This window comes from Octodon degus, unplaced genomic scaffold (genome assembly GCF_000260255.1).
Source record: "Octodon degus isolate 3935 unplaced genomic scaffold, OctDeg1.0 scaffold00014, whole genome shotgun sequence".
Classification (NCBI taxonomy): Eukaryota; Metazoa; Chordata; class Mammalia; order Rodentia; family Octodontidae; genus Octodon; species Octodon degus.
The window spans coordinates 19,143,389-19,167,112 of record NW_004524590.1 but is presented as its reverse complement, the minus strand read 5'-3'; the positions used below and the strand labels follow the sequence as shown (position 1 = coordinate 19,167,112).

At 37.9% G+C, this 23,724-nt stretch overlaps 1 protein-coding gene across 5 annotated transcripts in view; it reads left to right on the top strand.

Moving 5' to 3' along the window:
- Nucleotides 1–23,724, top strand: part of Nckap5 (NCK associated protein 5) — a 959,001-nt gene that overhangs the window by 369,063 nt on the left and 566,214 nt on the right. For all 5 annotated transcript variants that reach the window (XM_023709695.1, XM_023709692.1, XM_023709697.1 and 2 more), the window contains one exon: nucleotides 14,449–14,512. In XM_023709695.1, coding sequence (XP_023565463.1) covers nucleotides 14,449–14,512 — 64 coding nt within the window. The remainder of the gene's footprint in view (nucleotides 1–14,448; nucleotides 14,513–23,724) is intronic.

The window sequence follows — 23,724 nt, the reverse complement described above, 5'->3', positions numbered from 1 at the left end:
TTTTTTTTTTTTTTTTTTTTTGTTGGTTTGGTTTGGTTTGGTTTGGTTTGGTTTGGTTTGGTTTGATTTGTTTTTTTTTTGCTGAACCGAGGATTGAACTCAGGCCATTGAGCTTGCCTGGGAAACGCTTATTCCACTGAGCCATCTCCCCGACCCCTCTCTTTGGGTTTTGATTGTCCATTTCCTTCAGAGATATGACAACACATTCAAAGAAATGCCTCACCTTCTTTATTGTAGCCATACTGTGTTTGTGATACCTGTGACCAGGAGAAACCCAACTCATGTGGTCTATATAGAAAGTAAGAATATAACCAACAGACAAGCTCCAGGGTAAAATAATTTTGTGAAGGAAAATGAACTTGGTTCTGAGAGGTGAAGGATTTTCAAAACTAAATTGGCAGATGACCAAATCATCAAAAATAATTCTTATTGAATATGTAAGGCAAGGCTATTGAGTGGTATGATTTATGAAAGTTATTAAATTTATAGTGCTAATAATGGTTCAGTTGGGAAGAGAACTGAGTTAATAAAGGGCTGATGTGGACATTATCTCCAGACAGATTGATTTGGAGACCACAGGTCACTAATTCCTTATTCCACCAAATAACCAGCGTCCACCTCTGCAATGGGGCAGCCAGATGGGGACAGCCAGATAGTGTATACATAGGGTAAGAAACCATCCCCACTGTGGGAGAAAAAATCAGAATTCTTTCTATGGAGTACTTAGGCAGCATCTTATCTCATATACTGGGCACTCCAGTAGACTTTGAAAAATAATGGCATGAGGCAACAACTACACAGTCTCTATTAGTTAATATATGTACCTGTGGCAGTTGGGTTATGAAATATGTCACTTGAATCATCTCGGGTAGTCCTCTTGTCCTCTGGACCTCTGCTGACAAATGGCATGTAAAAGCAGTTCCTTAGATCTAAAATATCCAGCTTTGTGGTTAGTAGTTTATAATCCTATTTTTGTAAAGTTATCTGTTTGGCCAGTATGTAAACACTTTCTTGAGTCTCCTTGTTAACAGTAAACATTGGGCTGGCCAAATAGGTCAGCAGATTAAAGCACCTGCAAACAGGCCCAGGGGCCCAGGGGTTCAATCCGCTATAAACAGGCAGATCACTATGAGTCCAGTCTAGTTGTGAGACTGTGAACACCCTGTATACCATCCCTCCCCCACAAAAAAAAAAAAAAAAAACAGAAAGAAAACAGTAAACACTGTTTTTGGTGAAAATATAATGTATTTTGCTTGAGATACCAATTATATACCACTAAGTTTTATATATGTATAAAGTTGGTATCCATTATCCAGAACTCTTTTGATCTTAAGTGTTTCAGATATATTGAAGTATTTGCAGACATGAATGGTTAAGAATTCACCCTAGTTTGTTTGATGCCTGGTGTAGAGAAAAAGGGTTTTAGAGTCTAAACTTTGTGCTGCTTCCTAGGGCTTCTGTCAATACATCTTTCAGTGTTTTCCTTTGAGGAGTCCCAACAGTCTCCTTTTTGAAAGCCTAGACAGATGGCTTAAGTCTCTCTACAGATACTATCTTGATGCAGTCCTCAAAATAGACACAGAATGAGATGTCAAGGCCATTGATAATTGAAAGCCATGGAAAACTAAATTAGTTGTCACATAGGGACTATTTTCACGTTATGACATGGTTAGCATGTGTTTTCCTTTCCTTTAAGAACTCCTCTCAAAATTAAGCGACGTATAGCCTGTGAATTTTTAGTATTACCAAAACTGATGGAAGATTATTTGATGTGGTAGAAAATAATTCTATTCATGAAAGTTTTCTTAATTGTCAGACATATCATAGAGCTAGGTTTCTTTTGGGAAAAATTTAATAGTATAAGAAGAAATATATGAGGTCTGAAAACTTCAGAAATTCCAAGTTTCTTAGATAGCATGGAAACATAAGGAATTCTTAAGAAATCTAGTTTTCTCAGAAGTGAAAATTTACTCTGAGAAACAGAGTACTGCTTCATAAAATCATATGTCTCCAAGAAACACTTATTGTAAGTACTTGAACTGACTTTACAACCAAAGGAATTATTGCAAGAGGTAAGACTAGCAATTCTCATAACTGTACTGAAGTTAGAGGATTTTTTGATCTAATAAGTATTTTAGAGACCCATTAGGTAGGAAAGCTTTGGTTTCATTCAGATCCAGAGAAAGAAAGGAGGAAGAGTCAATGGGATTGCTTTAAATTGGCATTGTAAATCTAGGCTTTCTCAACTTTATTTAAAAAAAATCGGGGATGAAATCACATGTTAGTGAAAGCTATATACTAATTCTAAATACTAGAGAGAAAAATGAGAAAACTCAGACAAGTTCATTTCTTTTCTTTCTTTCTTCTTTTTTTCCCACTCAGCCTATCCTGAGGGTGGGGCTGGTGTGGCATGTGGTACCAGGGATCAAATCACAGTTCCCTGTGCCTGCCTAAGCTTGCCTAAGCAGGCACTTTAGACCACTGAGCTATCTTGTTGGCCTGTTTCTTCACTGACTGACTGGCTGACTGACCGTCTGTCTGTCCGTCTGTCCGTCTGTCTGTCTTTCTTTCCTGTATTTGGTTGTTACAGTACCTCACTTCGCAGCTCAGACTTGTGGTAATCCTCCGGCATTCAGCCTTTCCAGGGCTGGGATTACAGGTGTGTGCCGGTACGCCCTGACTCTATGGCTGGCTCAGCCCGCCCTTGGGGATGGGGCTGGTGTGGCATGTGGCCCCAGGGATGGAATAGCCGTCCTTGCGTTTGCCTGAGCTTGCCTAAGGAGGCACTTTAATCTGCTGATCTATCTCACTGGCCCTCTTTGTTGACTTTATAACCAGCTAGAGTACATGATTGTCTAAAATGTACAAAATACTGTATATACAACTTACTTGATGTTTGCAGGTTTTTTTTTTTTTTTTTTTTGGTAAGGTCTTAACATATTTTGCTCAGCTCTTGGACATGGTATCAACTTCTAATATTACATACAGACCAAAGCCATTTGTAATCTCAGCTCATTCAGTGAGACCATCTTTGCTCTGAAGTGAGATCTTTGATTCATTCATCAAGGAAGTATTAACGTTCTACATGCAGAAACCCATGCAATCCCAGCTTTGGGATCTCAAGTGTAACGTAGAAGACCACATGAATAGTAGATTACATGAATGATAGTGTGAATGAATTATTGCATGAGAATGTATAATTTCTGCACTTGAGAGTGGGAGGACAGATTGTAGAATACATTTATGGGATTAACATTTGGAGAAGTACTTTTTTTGAAAGGCAAACCTATTGAGATTCCTGCTGAACATTTACCCTCTTTACTGTTGTGAAAAATCTTGTAAAAGTTAATAAATTTAGAGTGCATTCTCAACGTACTGTTGTACATAATGGATGCTGAAAAAGTCTCCCGAAGCCTGTAATGATTAGTGGTATCTTGTGTTCCAAAGTTGTGGAGCATCTAAGGGTAAGAAAAAGGACATAAATAGCTTCCTCTGTTGTGGCTCTAGTTTGTCTAAAATCTGTTCTCATACTGAGAAATTGAAGGGATGAGTAATTAAATAATGTGCTTTGGAAAGGCTAATTAATTTAGCCACGACTCAGGGCCTGCTGCCACCGGTCTCCCCATCTGCCCATGCGACAGGTGCACCTGGCATTCTGCATTATCACAGCCTCAGCCGCGGGTGACTCCCCAGGACGCCTCTGTGTGTGGAGAGAATAGTCCTGGCCCTGCTCCGGGAAACAGACCTGTTCTCCCTGCACATGGACCAGAGTGCCACTGGGCTTCTATTCTTGGGGCCCACTAGAAATGGGGGATGCTGGTGATTAATTGAATTTTCTCTCCACAATTTTAATGTATGACTCTGCCCCAAGGCATGCATGAGAATAGTCATCCATCTAACTTCCTCGAGGCATTTGGTACTATCTTTGAGGGGGAAAAGCGGGAGGTGGATGTGCTTTGAGATGCAGTTCTATGCTTAAGAATAGGTTTTATACTGGGAGTTTGATTTGTACTTTTTTTCTGTACAAAGACATGTTCAGTAAGTTAGCAAAGTAAGTTGTAAGTTAGTGTTCTCATTGGTTCATATTAAATGGGTCAGGAACTTTTTGTATCCCAAAACACCCCAATCATGTCTTTATCTGTGATTATCTTCTTAGAAATAACAACAGTTATGACAGGCAATGGTGGGTATGGAGGTCCAAGTTCTAACAAATATGATTGTAAATATGAGTATTTGTTGCTATTTTACAAATTTGGCAAACGTTAATGGTCACATTCCTATTCACATTTTTGAGCATTGAGATGATAGAGATGTTTTCTAGCCTACACCGGCAGCCTGCATTTTCCACCGAGGCGGGTATTTGAGCATTAACCATGTTCAAACTTTGCTGGAGAATTAGAGGCCTCTGGGGGCACTGTGACCTTTCTGGTGATCTGAAAGGTCAAACCTATTTTTATAAAAATATTAGGATGTTATTTGATTTTTTTAACTCTCATTTTCTCACAAGAATACAGTCGTTTGCTAGAGGTTACCCTCTATGACTGTAATATTGAATATAAAAACAACTATGAGAATGCAGATGTCTCATTTTTTGTTAATTAGACATTAAAGACATTTGCAAAACTAGGAAACAATGGCACTTGTTTTTTTCTATTCTGGTTTGAAATCTGTAGTTCTAATTCATAATTACATTTATGTTAATCTGCAAGAGAATTATTGTTCTTTTAAATGAATAACATATACTTCTAAAGCTTCAGTTTTAACTGTGAATATAAGAAGTCTTGATAAATATTACCCACAACAATGAAGGCTCTCGGGCCAGGGAGATGGCTCAGTGGAATAAGTGCCTCCCTGGCAAGCGCAAGGGCCTGAGTTCAATCCCCGCTTCCACCAAAAAATAAAAAATTTAAAATAAATAAAAAAGACAAGAAAACAAACACAACCAAAGCAATAATTAAAAAAAGAGGCTCTCTGCTTTACAATGTGTGAAGATACTAAATCCAAATTATTTAACAACTATTTCTATGTATCATGGAGAACCATGGTAGTATTTAGTTCATGAGATTCTTGGAGATTTAAATATGTCATGTAACATATTTAGGGTAGTCCCTGGCATAGGAACGATCCAATAAATATCGGCTATTATGATTCTCTTTGTTGTTGGAACTGTTGGCCAAGAAATGTTGGCCGAGTACCTCTCAAAGAAGTTCCCTTGGCCTACACTTTATTTTTGTTTTCCATTTATGTATTTGGTATAGGGTCTCATCATGCGGCTTGAACCTGTAGCGGTCCTCTTGCTTTCAGACTCTCCAGCATTGGGATTACAGGCATGTACCACCACGCCTGGACTCAGTCGCCAGCTCAGTGTGCCCCTGGGGGCGGAGCTGGCACAGCATTCGGGACCGAGATTGAACCCAGCCCCTGTGCTTGCCAAAGCAGGCACTTAGTTTGCTGAGCTATCTCACTGGCCCTTTTGGGCCTATACGTTAATCCCTGCCTTTTTAAACGCTATGCCAGAAAAATTACAGGTTAGAGCCCTAGGCATCTTAGTGACTGAGAAATCTGTATCAAAAATTTTTTTAAATGAGGATATAGCTCAGGTGGAAGACCCTGGGTTCAATCACTAGTACTCCCAAAACCAACCAACTCCATAAAAGCACAAGAGAGAAAGCTATCTGGAATAACATGTGGCAACAATTGCACCTGAACTCAAATCTAGCAACAGTGTTTTTAAGAGTCAAGGGAATTTAGAGAATAACATAAAAGATGTAAGAATCTTTATAAGATACTTTTAAGGGTAGACCCTGCAAAGCTGTTCTGTGTGATTTGCAGCTAAAAATGTGAAATTGAAAAATATCTTAGAAATAGCAAAATGTATCTTTATTGATGATAGACTTAATTTTAATTACTTAGTAAAAATGTTCACTAACATTCATTTTTAAACCCAGCTTTGAGCATAGCGCATCTGTGTTGATGTGCGAGTACATCTTAGGCTGGCCTTCTGTCCATAGGCTCGAATACTCTGAGTTTGGGACTGGCTTATTTTCTTTCCTGAGCTGATAGTTATCCGGGCCTGAAATTAACTCTTGTGAGTCTCTGCTGAATGCAGTACAAATTTCATTTTCATTGGATCCCATAGTTTTAGCTGGGAGAATATTCTAAATATATTAAAATATAGTATATATAACTTACATACATTCCTTAGCTTTAAATAGTTTGGGATAGAGGAATTCTAATACTAAAACTACCATAAACTTAAAATTATGGGAGGATGCCTTAGAGGATCCTTTAATGCCATGATGTCTTTACCACATCAAAGGAAGTTGAAGTTGGATTTTTTAATGCCCAGAAAATTTCTTTCTTTTGAAATATGTACACAAGTACATTTAGTTGCACTTAATTTCTTCTAGAAAAGTCAAGCAAACATGATACATGTTAACTACTGCTTGGTCGAAACAGTGTGCAACACAGCATGCTTGCTGGGAGATTCAGTTGTTCCTCGTGCTGCGGCGCTTTGCGCATATGCTGCCTAAGCACAGCAGTTTGGGCTGAGGAAACTTACAGTGAGGTATGAACAGTTCCTCACAGTGCCTATGTGGTGCTCCCTTTGGGCTTTCTCCCAGGGATGCCATCTGCCTGCAAGGCGCTCCATTCTTCTTGTTCCCAATGGGTGACATGCCTTCGTTCCCTGTAGGAGGGCCAGGAGAATCCGTTGGTTGCCTAGCAGTCTGCATGGCCCTCACATCTCACTAAGGATATATTCCACCTTGCCAGGTACACTCTCCTTGGAGGAGGTTTGCTCACCATGCAAGCCTTGCAGGTAGTCTATTGTAGGCTGGCTTTGAGAGTATGTTGATAGCATGGTGAAGCTCCATGGTGCATGCAAAAAACAAAAAAACAAAAACAAAAAAAAACTCGCTTATTATTTTGAGTTGGGGTTGATTGGGACTATCCTGAAAGACTTGGGAAACCTGACGCTGATTTGCTATAAGAATACAAAACTGGATAGGAAGAGTTGGTCTGTTTTCATCCTTTTTATAGAGAAAGTTTTCTTTGCATTTAACTGAAATAGAGGTGTTGTGGTCTGCTTTGTTTCTTCTATATTCTTTATACTCTTCTCTATCCTTGTTCTCTAAATAAGGATCTAAAGTCTTTGATAAAATATCCCAGCTCATTTGTTTTGTAATCATAAAGCCATTACCCATTTCCTTAATGAGATGCTGGGTTTTTTCACAATGTAGTGCAAAATAGTGATGCATTGCAAAAGCTCAGCTGTTTCCAACAGATGAACTAAGGCCTTAAGATGGGAGCAAAAGTATATGTGGATGTGAGTGTATGTAATTTACTTTGGGTAGCTTGTAAGTCAAATGTTCTTTGTTTATTTTTTTACACAAGCTGTTTATAGGAGCCTTTAATTTGCATGAGAAAGATGCTGGTCCCACTTGGTTTCACACATACATTAGGAGGGTGGGGATTTTGAAGGCAGTTTGTATGGAATGATTAAACCCAAGGGCGTTTTAGGCAACTGTTAAAAAGAGCCATTTATTCTTTGATGTCTTGATTGAATTCATAATTTGATCCCCAAAGAGTTAACTTTTGGAAATCCTGACTATTTTTTCATAAGATCTATTTAACCTCTTCCTCATTTCCTTAGTTTTAATAAAGAATCATAATTTTTATGTAAAAATAAAATATTCCTATTTAAACTGTAAATATAAAATGAATGCACAAAATTCTAAGGGTTTAAAATATTTAAAATTATTAAAAATTTTGAAGCTAAAGTAAGAATCTTTTTTTCTCTCACCTTGAAAGTCTCTTTCTCAAAGGAATAGGATCCAGAGATGTTTTCATAAAGTATCAGAGTTGAAGTGTCCCTGCTATATGGGACTCCTGGCTTTGCCTGTATACCACTTAAGGACGCAGAGCTGTTGAGACCACTAGGAGTTCCTACTTGATCCTGTTGCATGTTGTATTTCTTGCATAAATAATTTCAAACAATTACAGAACTAAGAGTTCCAAGAAGACAGTTGCATTTCCTATCCTTGCATATCCTGCCCTTTACTATTATAGAGAACTAAGTTAGATGGGAATTAATATTTGATCAAAGAGAATTGGGCCCTACAGAATGTCAATACAAAAAATAGAGACATCAGAATTATGGCCGGAGGCAAATCTAAAGAGAGTCCCACCTTGGGCTGGAAAAGTGATAGTCAGGCTGGCATGCCTCCCTTTCTTGGACACAAACAGCAATTTGACATTGTAACGTAATTAGCACCACCTGGTCCAGCAAGCCAGTTAGACGTCAGATGCTTAAGTGGGTAAACAGAACACCCAGGGACCCACACTCCCTTCCTTTCCTAAAAGTGCCTTTGTTCTTTACATACGCCTTTCTGTTATCATATTTTGGGGTGGTTGGAGTGGCTTTCTAGAGGTGGTTGATAGGTTCTTTCTGTCCTAAGCAAAGAATTGATTGTGACAAGCACAAATGGTGGCAAGGTTTTACATTTATTAAAGCTAGGAAAATAGGCTCTGCAGAGCAAGCTTGAGTCAAGCAAAAGTAGGAAAGTATGTGCACGGGACAGGATGAGAGCAGACCACCCTGCAGGAGAGAAGGAAGAGGCAGGCAGCTTAGCGCGGAGAGTCCTCCTTGTCCCTCCCACAGCTCAGGTTGACATCAGCCTATCTTGTCACACACCTGCTAGAGTTCTCACTAGGAGCCGTGTGCATGGCTTTACAAGCTGGTTAGCACATATGTCCTGGGATTTTGTGACGAGCAGGTCACAAGTGCATTCCCATCCAGCTTCGCCGTGCCCCAGTCTCCTACCTCATTCCTGCGTGACTTGTTTCCTTATTGGATGGATATGAGCAAAGCAACTGCCTTTATAATGCTATCAGTTGATTATAGTTTGATCTGCTTTGTACCCACATTGTCATTGTGCACCTAAATTTTGGTTTTGCTCTATGAATTACTCCTGACAAAGGACCTATTGGTCAGGATCCCTTGCGGAAACCCAGGAGCTTTGCTCTTTATTTCCAATAAGTCTTCTGACTTTTTCCATTGGTTTATAACTTCATTCCTTAATATTGTAAGAGCACAAATTCACATTTTTAAATCTAAAAGTTTGGCAGTTATTTTTTCCTTATCATTCCCACCTAGCTACTAAGTTGGGGTGGTTCCCAATTGTTCAAACTGGAGCAATTTTCCAACTTATCAATGAGGAGAGCCCCGGCATAGGGCTGGCTTGGGGTTGTCTTTTCCTGTGGCTTACATTACTCTGAAATGCACCAACTTGTTTCACCTGTTTCAACAGTCTTTGAAAGTGGGCATGTCTCTATTTTCTAGTTTCTGCATATTTTTCTCATTTCACCAAATCAGATGGCTAAGGTGCAGCCCCTTTAGGATTCTGTCATGCTGATCCATTCACTCTTTATTGAATTCCTAACAATATAATGAGTGGGCTGCCCGCAAAAATGTCATGAGTTATTAATATTTTCTTTTTTAAGTACTATGTGATAGCTGATACCATTTAGGTTTTCTTTGAAATTTAATTTAATATGATTTGTCAAGTACCTATACGGTGATTGTCTTACAGTTGACGAGAAGGTCACCTCTTTGCAGCATAAAATAGTAATGTTCTTAACCTTTATGCTATTTTTAAGTCTCTTATCATTTAGTAGTATGATCGTGATAAGATAAACTCTTGCTCTGTTCCTAGAAGTATCTCTTTTATGTTAAGCTAGTCTTGAGAAAAATTAACATTCCATTAGCATATATATTAAAATTTGCTCTGAAGATTTAACAATCATGAATGATGGCCCAAGGCAATTTTCCAGAACGTTCTTCTATGCCTAGTTCTGTACCTGTCTTCTAGCTCTAGTTAATGTTCCCATAGTGTCCTTCTGGGACTTTTGGTGGCCCCAAGAGTCTTAATGTATCTGTAAGATCAAAACTATTTTCACAATAAATAAGATATTTGCCTTTTTGAAGGCACTTTCTTTCTTATATTCCAGACATTGAAGATAATGTGAAAAATTATAAAGCGTTGTCACTTTTATGCAATTTACTTCCTTGCAATGTCGGGTATTTTTTTAAAAATAAATCTATTTTTTAATGTCAGTATGGGTTTACTATATTTTATTTAACTGAGAATTTTCTTAAATATTAATTTTCAAAAACAAAAGCCCTTGGGTGCCCTTAGCTTTTTGCTATACAGAGGTATCGTGGTACAAGTGTTTGAGAATTGCTGTTTTCACTAAGAGCTTTTACAAGGAGATATACATGGTCAAGATTTACTCAGATATTTAGTGGATACTCCTGGAAGGTGTGCATCTCATCGCTTTGAAGTGAATTTTAAGAAGCTTTTCTGCCCCTCCCCGCAAGCTGGCTTGAAGCAATCATTATGCGCAAGTATACCTTGCTGTGCCGTTAAGATTTTTCATTTTTCTGTATATGTTATACTTCATTTTCAAATGTAAATTAAACCAGATATTTAAATTATTTCTGTAAAATGTTAAAGTGCTTGTAGTGTGGACTTTACAACATTTTCCACAAGGGCTTCTAGATCTTACTTTTTCTTTATTAAGCAAAGCTTTTCAACAAGTTCTTCTCAGGACCATATTAATTGCTTGGTACTGAATCTCCAATTTGTGAGAAATCTATCCTTTCTTGTAATACATTATGATAGTATTTTTATGAAAGTTGCAGTGAGCTGATTAGTTAATCATTTTCATAGTGCTAGGAACTGCACATCCTAGACAGGCATTCGACCACCAAGCTACAGTCCCACCCATGACCACCTGTTTTAAGAATGTATATTTTGGGGGATATTTATGATGAGTAACACACATGCATAATTAGAAAATTACATGTAGGGATAAGATTTACAAGAGGTGAACCTGTTCCTTTCTACTGCTAGCATTCATTGCTCTGACTCAACTGCTTTCTGTTATTTTGGCTGTTTTCTGAGTTCTCATTCTTTTATTCAAGTAATGTTGTGCTCCTGTTTCTACATTGGTTACTTTTAGAAATTACATATTGTTTCTCTAGTATGGAAGATCAGATCTAGTGTTTTTGTGTGTCACTTATTTTTCCATGCTTCCCATTCTTTCTAATTTTTAAAGTATGATTTAATTAAGATGAGAAAGCAAGACTCGATCTGAACTGTAGCATTGCATACCTAAAATAGCTTTGATTTTTCCTGTAATTAATATTTTCCACATTCTGTCATTAGCCTATGTTTTATGTTCCAATTTCTGATGCTGGATAAAGAACTAGAACTCAAAGCTTTTCTCAGTATTTACACACTCAAAGGTAGCTTCTTTGGGTCAGCTTTGATTCTTTACACAGCATCATCCTTTGGGACCTTCCACCTAGTCGCTGTAGTCAGGCTTTGCTGTTGTTTGGATTCTTACCTAGCTGTTGTGCAAGGACTTCTTTTGATGAAAAGGAAAAAAAGTGAATTCCTTTTTCTCTTTTGTATGGAATTGCTTGTTTCCAGTAGTCTTTCTGTTTCCTGAGGCGGAAGGATACAACCCAGTGAGAAAGAATTTACAGATGAACTCGAAAATGGAATAATATTAAGCCCTCTAAGCTTGAATGTGATATATAGCTCTATGTATTTGTCTATAGTTAGTCTTCTGAGCAGCATTTTCTTTTACAGTGTAACAGTCTTGCAAGTCATTTTGTTTATTCCATAGATATTTGCTTTTTGATGCTGTCATCAATCAATATTTTTAAATTTCTTTTTCCAGTTGATTTGTGCTGGTGCAGAAATATGCATTTGATTTTCAAATTACACAGCTGGCTTCTGTGATGTGACTACTAAATCCACGTATTAATCGTATAGATTTTTGTTGTTTTGTTTTGTGGCCCGCTGGGCTCAGCCTGCCCTGGGGGTGGGCCTGGTGCGGCATGTGGTGCTGGGGATTGAACAGGGTCCTTGCACTTGCCCAAACAGGTGCTTTAGACTGCTGAGCTCTCTCACCAGTCGATGTATAGTTGTTTTTAAAGTTACTTAGCATTTTTATTTAGAAAATTGTCATCTCTGAATAGGCAGTTTTACCTCTTCCAGTTTGATTTTCTGGTGTTTTTTTTTTTTTTCTTATCAGATTAGTTAGGAGTTTTAATTTTTATATGCATTGAATTAGTGGTAATGGGATTTGAATTCCATGTCTTCCCACTGAGCTACCCTGCCAGGCTTTTTTGTTTTTGTTTTTAATTTTAAGACAAGGTCTCTCAGTTGTCCAGGCTGAGTTTGAACTTGAAATCCTCCTGCCTCAGCTTCCATAATGCTGAGGTTACAGGTGGGCTCCACAATGCCTAGCTCCATATGTTGTGTCCCTTGACTGTGGACTGTCCCATCTTAACACTATATGCCACCCCAGGCATAACTGTGCTGACGTTTTTCTATTGTATTGCTTATGACTACATACATGCATTTTTTTATTTAAGCCTATTACAAACAGTACTTCTGTGAACATTCCAGCCTGCGTCTTTTGGTGATAATGTATTTTTATTTCTGTTGGGTTTATGCTTCGGAACAGAATTGCTATAATGTGTGTGCCAGTTTAGGGTGGAATTTCAATTGAATTTGCTTTGGGGCTCACTGTGTGGGTTAGTGGAGCACACTCATAGGCGTTTGAGTGGCCTTGGGGTGTCTGACCCCACCCTTTCTGCTCTGGTTCTCTTCTCTGCTCTGCTTCTCCGTTGGTTTGACCTAAAGAGCTTTTCTTGTGTCTGTTGTGATGTCTCTGTCTCAGATGCAGTCACTCAGGAACTCAAACTAAGAGCAAATTCCCCCTCTCCTCCTCTAAGCTGAAGAGTTGGTGGTTGGGCGTTGGGCATTATGTCTCATGTCTCGGTGACAAGAAAGATAATATACACAATATAGAGTATATTTTCCCGTTTTCTTCCACTTCATAAATGGCCACCCCTGTTATACTTTCACTGCAGTTTTAATGGTTCCTGGGGAAAGAGGATGCAAATGGTTCCATTTAATTTTCCTATGAAATAGAAAGTCATATTCATCTCTTTCAGCTCTGCTTCTTCCATTGCTCGTTACATCTTCTCAAAGGGCTTGAGTCAGACTCCCCGTGGATGCACTGCCTTGTTTCCTGAAAGATGGGCAGCTGATTTACGTCTTGGATGGCTCTGCCTGGTTACATGTTGGTCCTTGTCGTGGGGCTTGCCATGCACACGTGTTGCTCCGGAGCCCCAAACGTGTTCCCTGGAATATCCCCTCATTCTGACCTCCCATTGTCTAGGCACGTCTTGAGGCTTTTATTCAGGGAGAGCTTTTCCTACTAGAACACTTCTCAGCCTTAACGGAATGAAAGCACATCAGCTTTGGCAGTCAGAGGTGTTTCAAAGACCTGGGTGATTAGGGAGAAAAAATTGTCTCACTCACTTGGAAAGTGAGAATTTTCCTCTGTGTTTGCATGTAACTAATTCTGTGCATAGGGCAGACCAATGGATGTAGGATCACTCAATTTTATATCTCTATATTGACAGAGAGAGTTCACAGGATACTTGCTAAAACTAAGATTTGGGAATTATAGTAAGAGGTCTGGTACTGTATGGTATCTATAGCTATGTAAAAAATAAGTTTAAAACTGTCTAAAATGCAAGTATCTATCACTTTACAACAGTATTCTTAATTTTGGTAAGATTGAATATACTGTTAGTGAAATCATTAAATTTTAAGAAATATAAAATGAACCCTATTATTAAGTAAAGAATACTAAAGTAATTTGACTTTTGTCTCCTTTTTTCCTGGGTCCTAGATCCTGAAAAATGATATGTAGAATTTTATTTAGGTTTCAAAGTAAGGAAATCCAAAACTTGGTCCTAAAACAAGTGCATGCTCACTAGGGCTCCACTTTTTTACTTAGTAGCTCTAATTTCCAGTTTCTCTACAGAGAGGGGTCAATTAAACAGAGTAGTATCAGGCTTTTATGGGAATAGGTAAAATGCCCAGCAATGTAAGGATTATGTAGCAAGCCTGCAGAGAACTTTCTGTTATTAAGAATGGTATGACTCTATGCTTTGTTTGTCTTAAAATTCTGCATTAGTAAATAGCTGCAAAACAAAGAATATTAAAAATATATAAGCAAAGGTAATATAGAAAGGACAACTGAATTATTTCGGCCAAAGACATTTTGTCACCCAATGATGTGTCTTAATGGACCCCAAGCAAAGCTTTTACTTAGCAGTCAACATTTATTTGGCTATAAAATCCATGGCAAAAAAAAAAAAAAAATTCATGACACTAGATGAAAACAATGCACTACTGACCAGTTCCTTTAAATATTTATGGGAAGCACCACGGAGGAAGTGAGCTAAATGATGGACGATGTTCCTCCAGAGAGCGTGCAAGAATGCTGCACAGTCCTGTGGTGTTGCCTCTGCCCTGGGAATGGTCCACTAATCATGTGCTTTTGTGTCTCCAGGGAGAAGCTGGCTGTGGCCCGACTGCAGCGGGAAGTTGCCCAAAGAACAAGCGAGGGGGCAGTGGTAAGTCCTGCTGATCCTGCCTCAGGCCGGCCCTTTGCTCAGAGATCTCTGGCTCACAGTCATTTGGTTTCACTAAGGATATCTAAGGCAGTAAATTCAATGATATTTTGGTAAATAATGCATTTAATAATGCAGTTTAGATGGCTCTGCAATTTGCAGAAAAAGGATGATATATTATTTGAAACTAAATAATAAGAAAAACTACTTGGGCCATGTAAACAATGCTCAAATAGTCAAAAGTCTTATTTTAAGAAGGTCTACGAGATGCCCAAGGTTCTAACTGGGAGCACAAAGTCCATAACTGAACAATCTTAGATTTGTAGATCAGGGCATTTCAATATAATTCAACCCTCTGAGTTCTGCAGACTTAACCAGGAAGAACACAAAGAAATTTGATAACGTAATTAACTTTTATTCTTTATCTCTACTGTTTTCAGTGTTCCTCTCTTTCATTTTCAGCTTGTGCCGTTTCGAGAACTGATGCTTTCTTGCATTTCCAATTGCACAAAAAAAAATCAATTTGATTGTTTTGGTTTAAAGCAACTTCATTTTATAGATTGTCTTTGCCAAAGTATCTTTCCATGTACTGCTGCAACATTAGAGATGAGTATTTGGATACCCAGGGAAGGCATGTATGTGGATTAACTACTGTCCCTCCCCTGAGAAGAAAATACAACTACTCCAGACTTACTTCTCCACTAGTTAAAACAATGGCATTTATGTAGTTTTTCAGTAGACTTCATTATTTTAAAAGAAGTGGCATACTTTTCACCCCCTGAAAGCTTATTGCATTTGATTTTTTGAGAGTTGATTGACAATCCATCCACCAAAAAAAGTTAGAAATTTGTAGTGTACGCTACCCTTACGCTATTCTCAGCAGGGACTGTTAAGTTCAACTACTGAGCGGGGCCCATGAGGCACAGTGGCTTATGAACATGCTCGGGAAAACTTTTTGCATGGTTCCTTTTGCTAATGATCATAACACAGAGAATCTTGAATGCTGAAAAAAATGAAGCTACCATTCATAAAACTCCTTAAGTGATAAGATGGAAACAAGGTAGAAAAAGCAAAGGCTTTTCCTCAAATAGCAAAACAAGCCTTTCCAATCTGGACTTTTCCCTGCATAATGAGTTGAAAGGGTGGGCCACTCTGTAACTCCTGAGTCTGTTTTTCAGGATGAGTTTGAATTTTATGACTCCATTTGCTTAGGGTTTGTGCTACTGAATATTTGCTCATGTAATTTTTAGGATGTATAGCTTGTTTCTCATAAGAACTAAATGTCCTAAGAAGAGACCTTGAAAGCATACACTTTTGTTCCTTTTAGTACTGATATTGAGTGTGCCTGATTGGAAATCATTCCAGATAGATAACTGTAAAATCTTAAGAACAGAATGCCCCCATGGAAACATGGTGGCATAATTATTGACTGTAGAAGATACCCAGCAACAAGCAAAAGTTTGCCTTTGGTTACCAAGCAACAAAACGACTTTGGAAAAGCAACCAATACCTTATCGCTCTGAATCTTACTAATGGTACAGAAAATAGCATTTTTGTGTACATTAATTTGACAAAATTGGTGGGGGCAACTTACTGTGTGCTTGGCGCTGTTCTAGGCACAAGAGAAATAACAGTCAACAAAAGAAGCAATCGTATGAGTGCATTTAGTCTAGTGACTGGGGAGACTGACATGTAGTAGAACAGTTAGACAGTAGAGGCAACAGTGAGAAAGAAGCAGAGGGGACTGTGAGTTCTGGGGCTCATTATTTTAAATAAAAAATATGTAGTAAAAAAATCACAAGGATGTTAACATTTGAGTAAAACTTGTAGAAAGTGGAATTTGCCAGGGCTTTCTGAATGAAGCAGCGTTCTCCACGTGGAACTTGGCAAATAGAACAGTAGGGAAATGGCTTCGAAGTGTTTGGGTAAGAGAGGGTAAGAGAGAGACAGGCATGGGAAGAAGTCAGGAGGACTGGAAATTGGGGTGCAGAGACCATCACCGCCTGCCTGGAACTCTGGCCCACGCTGTAACTCAGTTACAGCTTTGGGTGAGACATTGACATCATCTGGTTTAATAGTCCTCGTTGCCCCGTCCTCTTCCCCATATTCCGTCATCTGTCACCTCAGGTCCTTGGAGACACTATGATCTCTGATTCTCACCTACATTTTCTTTTTCTCTTCTTATGTTTTTTGCTTCTTTCCTTGCATAGTCAAATTTCTCTTGAGTTTTCAGCTTAATTATATGCTTCAGCTTTTCTGCTCCTAGAATTCATTTGTTTTGAAGTCCTTATTCTTCCAGTATCTGACATCTCCTAAAATCAGGCAGTTCTATTAATCTTATAAATTTAATTCTTGCTGTGACAAATTTTTTACAGAACTTCTGTCACATTTCTTCCGGAAGTGGAGGACAACTTATCTTAGCCAGATCACCTTGTGTTTTAAAAATTACTGCCTAGAGTGTTTTGAGATGTGTTTATCCATATATAAGGAAAACTCATATGAGAGAAACTATTTATGAAGGCTTTTAAAAAGCTGTTATAATTAAATTGAAGCAAATTTTTATTTTTAGAAATCATTTATAAATATGCCTTAATGTCTTCAAAGAAAAGTAGACCCTTTTAAAAATTTGACTTTATGCAATAAATCTCTTCACTCACAAGTTTTTATGCCAACTTTTAAGACTGTACAAGGCACCATTTTGTAAGATTTATTTTTAATAAGCTATTTTGAAATCATTTTAAATTTATAAAAACATTGCACACCTGCCTGCCCTTTACTGAGGTTTACTTAACATTGACATCTTACAGAACTGATGTAATTGTTAAAACTAATTGGTGACATTTCTTATAAAGTCTCAAGTTTAGTTAATATACCTATTAAGTAGGTTAATATAATAATGTATCACATAGGTTAATATTACTCTTAAGTAAACTCAAGGCTTTATAAGAAACGTCACCAATATTTTTTCTTCTAATGTCCCTTTTTCTGATATCAATCCAATCATTTCCACATTGTAAGCAGAGAGATTTCTTTTTAGTAGTTAATAGAACATGTACGTATGTGGAATTAGAAAAGGAGCCTGCAGACCAGGCAGGTCTGGTTTCAGAGTCCTCAAACTACAGTTAGCAATGTTACCTCAGATCTACTGTTCATTGGTGTTAGTTCTGTCTGCCTTTTTCCTTCTGTTACCTCAGGTCTTTATTTCAGAACATTTTCTTTCAGCATATTGAGTCTTTTGTATCTGTTTTTTTTAATTCTTCTGGGAAGTAATTCTCGCTGCTGTTTTTCATAGTTGCTTTTTATTATTTTTCACAAAGGTGTTCAGAATTTTTGATTCATTCTGAGTGATGATTATATCTTGCGATCCAGGTCACTGCCTAGTGTCCCACCAGGATCTATTTTGTGTTTAAAGCATCATAGTTTGTTTGTTGTATTTTAGGGAAGGCTCTACAGGGTGTTCAGGGTCTCACTGCTAGATCCATCTCATAGTGATCCACCTGTTTACAGCCTCCCAAGAGCTGGGATTACAGGCGGGCGCCACCACACCCAGTCTCAGTTGCCATCTCAGTGCGCCCTAGAGTGGGGTGGCATGGCAGGCCCATGAATCCCCAGCACCTGAGCTAAAGCATCATAGTTCTTTTTTTTTTTTTCAGAACTAGGGATTGAACTCAGGCCCTTGCTCTTGCCAGGCAAGCACTTATTCTACTGAGCTCTCTACCCTGCCCCTAAAGCATCATAGTTTTAAAACTTGTTAACCATATGCAGAATAATGAATCTAATTCCATATTGCTTTTCTCTACTTAAATGAAATCAAAACAGATCAAAGACTTAGACATAGGCGGCAAAAACACTGAACCTGTGGAAGAAAACTTTAGAGACACAGGTAAGGTCTTTAGAGACACAGGCACAGGCAAACACATCTTGTACAGAAGGCCAATTGTACAAGATATAATATGAAGAATCGATAAATGGTATTATATCAAATTATGAAGTTTTTGCACTAGAAAGAAATAGCTAGGGCTGGCCAAATAACCCGGTAGATTAAAGTGCCTGCAAGCAGGTGCAGGGGCTGGGGTTTGATCCTCGGGCCTGCCGTGATGGTGTGTGCCTGTGATCCCAGCTACTGGAAGGCTGTAAATAGGCGGATCACTATGAGTCCAATCTAGTAGTGAGACCCTGAACACCCTGTAGACACTTCCCTAAAATACAAAGAAAAAAAAAAAGGAAGAAAGAAAAGAATAGAAAGAAAATAGAAAAAGAAATAGAAAAGAAAAGAAGGAAACAACCACCAGTGAAGAAATAGTCTACAGAATGGAAAAACAATGTCAGCTATTCCTTGGACAGAGAACTTAAACCTGGAACATACCATTAAAAAAAAAGATTCTGAACGAATAAAAGACTCAATTGAAATATGGGCTGTTTAAATAAGTTGTACAAATGGCCAATAAATATATGAAAAATGTTCAACATCTTTGGTAAGCAGAGAAATGCAAACCAAAACACTGAGATTCCACCTTACTATAGTAGGAATATCTATTATCAAGGACTCAATTAAAAACAAATGCTGGTGAAGATGTGAAAGGAATTCTTCTACATTGTTGGCAGGAATATAAACTAGTACAACCACTACAGAGGTCAGTATGGCTATTCCTTAAACTAAAACTAGAAATACCATTAGGCCCAGTTATTTCTCTTCTGGACATCTTCCTAGAAAGGATTAGTCCTTGTTTCACAGTAATATATGCAGAGCCATGTATATGCAACAGTACAAATCATAATTGCTAGTTCTTAGAAGCATCCTATATGCCCATCAACATATGAGCTGATACAGAAAACTAAATGCATAATATTTTATGGAAATATGTATGTGTATTATTCAGTCATAAAAAGGATAAATGTGAGTCCCACAAATGATGCATTATTGGGCCTGAGAGATAGCTCAGTGGACCAAATGCCTGCTTAGGTAAGTTCAGGGACCAGGGTTTGATCCCCAGCACCACTTACCATGCTGGCACCACCCCAAGGTGCACTGAGGCAGCCAATGAGATGGGGCATAGTGGCACATGCTTATAATCCCAGAGCTGGAGAGGCTGAAAGCAGGAGGATCACTATGAGTCTGAGCTGTGTAATGAGACCCTGTACCAAATACATAAGAATAAAAAATAAATTACTCACTACTGATGACACATACAAATACAGTACAAATAACTCCATACTCTCGTACCAAATGAGACCACAGCACTACATAAAATAAATGAAAGAAGGCTAAATATCACAGTTTCTCTGATGTGAGAAATTAGTCTCTATGAGAGACTGAAACTATAAGCATTTTAAAGAGCTAAGTAAAAGAAAGATAGTGTAAGCTCTGTGGAGATTAAAAGGGTAGCTAGAAAAGGAGTGGGAGGGTTGAGGGGCGTGGAGAGTAAGAATAACAAAGAGCAAGACAACAGATGTCTAAGGACAAGCTAAAAGACAGCACAAACAGATCTTTTGAAAAAACAAATGGGATCAAGAGATGGAGAGAGTAGAGGGAGGGAGGGAGGGAGGGAGGGAGGGTGTCTCAGTTGCTGTTCTCTCCTCTCATTGCTGGGACAAAATAGCCAACACCCACAATGAAGGAAGGAAAGGTTTATTTACTCATAGTTACTGCAGGTTTTAGTCCATACTCAGCTGGCTCCAAAGCAGTGGCACACGGCAGACAGCAGCTGTTCATGGCGGAGGAGACAAAAAACGAATAGCGCAGAGAGAGTGGCTGCAGCGCCGGCAGCTGGCTAGCCTCTCTCCCCTCTTTGCATCATACTGTAGATCACCTTCTCCAGGGCCGGTGCAGCACCCGTGCCCACAATAATCAGTCATAAACTCCAGAAGCTGCCCATGACTGCAATAGGCTTCGTGAGGACAACTAGACACAAACCATATCAGAGATGAATAAAGAATTTAGGATTTGCTATGCACAGGTACCAGCTTCCATGGGGAATGGAACCACGATGCTCTGCAAATATGTACTAATAAAAGTTAATACTTAAAAAATGATTAAAATGTGGTGTGTGCATGTACCAGTTCCCCAAGATTGGTGTAATTTTTTAGTATCACAAGCATATGTAAGTAAATAAGTAAAATTAAAACTTCACTGTCATTTTAAGTGTCATTGGTCAGGAGCACTCATCTTACCCCATAGGTGTAAAGGTGACTCATTCATGTCTTCTAGAACTTTTATATTTTCATTTGCAAGTCTTTATAGTTCTAGGTGGAGTAGTTTTGGCATGAGGTGAAGATCAGAAGGAATCCTTTTGAAATTCATAGCAAATTTCCAAATACCATTTATTCACCAGTGTAACCTTTACTGTAAGCTATTGTAGTCCGCTCATCCATGTCTATCTGGGTCAACGATGAGAACATTTATGCTTCACCGTAGAAAGTACTGTTATGCAAACTGGCCCCAAAGAGAAAATGGGGAACATCTGCCCAGTACAATTTTAAAAATAAAATTTTCATTACAGAAATATTGATGCTAGTGTAGAAATTCTCATTTTCTCTATATTGTATTTTCCCTAAAAAGACCTTACATTACTAGATACATTTGTCACAGTTAATAAGCCAATATGATAAATTAATATTAATAATAGACTCTACTCCTTCAGAGTTCCAACATTTTCCCTAACATGCTGTTTCTGTTCCAGGGCTTCAGCTTGGGTTATGTTAATTATATTTTCCTATCCTGTAAACTCTTAGTTTTTGAAGGTTTCTTCAACTTGTCTTATTTTTGATGATGCTGAAAGTTTTGAAAAAAAATGTAGGTTAAGTTTTTGATTTCTGTTTTGTCATTTATCTTATTAAAATTTGTCTGATGTTCTCTCATGATTAGAACTGGGTGCACTTTGGGGAGGCAGATCATAAGTTAAAGTGCTGGGGTTATTTTTTTCCATAATTTTATTGAGAAATAACAAAGAGACAGTTTCAAATCAAATTGGTAGGACAGTTTCAATAATTAACACACTGCATACATTCTTCCTAGTGGTTAATTGCTGCACAAGATACGGACATGATATCCTATTTACCAACACCATTAGAACAAATCCTTCTATTCATTAAGAGAATGTAACTATATATCTATCCTAATGACTTTGAATACACAGATACAAAATGGACATTCATCTGTATCCCCTTTTTTTTGTTAAGTGCCATTATTTGAATAGTATAGGTGTGTTAACTCAGCAAAATATTCTAAAAGAGTCCAGTAGCCCATAATAGTATTGGGTCTTCCACTTCACTGGCCAGGTCAGAAATTGTTGACCTGAGTCCCCTATAGCTCAACATAACACCATGGCTTTACTTCTTATATTTCATTTTTATACTTTTCTGCTGGATGGTTAAGACCAAGGTAAAGCAAGACCTATACAACAAGAGTTGTAGCTTTTGGGTCTGAGAAGGTCAGTGAAATCCCCTCAGGATTTAAGCTCACTACTTATCAAGTGTGTGTGCCATGTGGATATGGAGCTTGATCTTTTGAATGGGACAGTGTTGATGAGTCCTCACTGGAAAGTGATTCCTCTTGATTTTCTACCTTATATTCACTGGAACCAAGTCACTATGTTTAGACCACACTTATGAGTGTAGAGTCAAATTCTACCTCATAGAAGGCATAACAGCTACACAATTTACTTAGAATTTTTCTGTATAGGATATTTCTTTTCCATGTGAATTTTGTGAATTCAGCAATTTATTTACATCTGTATCAATGCATTAAAACTTTTTTTTTAATCCTTTGGATTGAAAATCAGTACTGCTTTGCTTTATAAAGAATTATTCAAGCTTTGGTCATTATAAATACTCTTACTCGCTTCTTGAGTCCTGATAAGATGTTTCCAATTACTGAATTATTTTTATGCTATTTTGCTAAATATTGTGCTTCACATTTTCTTTCTGGAATTATAAGATGCTGTGCACTCATCCTACGTCTTTCCTGCCCCTGCTTTAAAATTAGTCATTTTTCCAAGGAAATCTGGCTCCTTTTAATAGGTGCAGTTTTTTGAAGACAAGGTCTGGGTGCTGAGAGCCAACTCAGTTTTATAAGGCTTGTTTAGGATGTTGTTTCTTCCAGAAATGCAATAACTGCTTACCATTGGAAAGTCATTATTATAATTGGCAAAGTAATATATTAAACCCTAAATCAAAATCCCAGTAGACATAGCAAAGCACATTTGATGAAATGCTCTAGTATTAGCTCATAGTCTTATTTTTAAAAAAGAAATACCCAAGAATAAAGATTTCCTTAAGTTGATGAAAGACGTTTAGTGAAAATCATCAGTAAATAGTATTGTATTTAATAATGAAATGCTAGAAGCATTTCTTTTTAATTCTAAAACCAGAATAGAATGCTGCTTATCACTGCCTCTATTCATCAGTGTATTTCTTGACCTAGGTAGCACAATAAGACAGTACCAGTGAGTGGTATAAGAGTTCTGAGGAGTGAAGTTGGTAGTATTTGAAAATATTGATGTCTCAATAGCAAAATCTAAGCCAGGGGTGGTGGTGCACACCTGTAATCCCAGCACTCAGGAGGCTGAGGCGGGAGGATTGTTGTAAGTTTGAGACTTCCCTGGGCTACAAAGTGAGCTCAAATTCAGCCTAAACTGCATAGCAGGATCCTGTGTCATAAAAGAAAAATAAAGAAGAAAAAAATCTAGGAACATCTCCAACAATTTTTAGAAGATTATTGGATATAATATAAATGCTTATACAAAATCAGTGTAATTTATACATATTAGCCATCAATTCATCAATCCTTAGAGAATGTATTTTAAAAGCTAATGTTTAAATAGTGAAATGCAAGGCAGACTAAATCTAAGAAGAACTGTATAAGCTACTGAAGGAGAAAATTATTAAAGGGCTTGAAAGAAGAGCAGAATCAGGGGGAAATTATTCCTTATTAATGGAAAGGAAGGTTACCCCTTACTCCACAGTGGGGCCTGCATGGTAGGGACACCACTGTAGAGTGATGTGTGCACTCAGGGTGATTAATTAGAGTCCCAGCAGGGTCTTGACAGTGTTTAACAAGTACATACAGATCCTAATTTGAAAAGAGTAAGTCTAGATATATATGATTTTAAAGAAAGATAATAAGGAGACATTTATGTTTTACCACACAGGAAGATTTATTTAACTGCTAAAGCTATTAAGGCAGTGTGATACTGGGGCAAAGATTCTTGAATGAC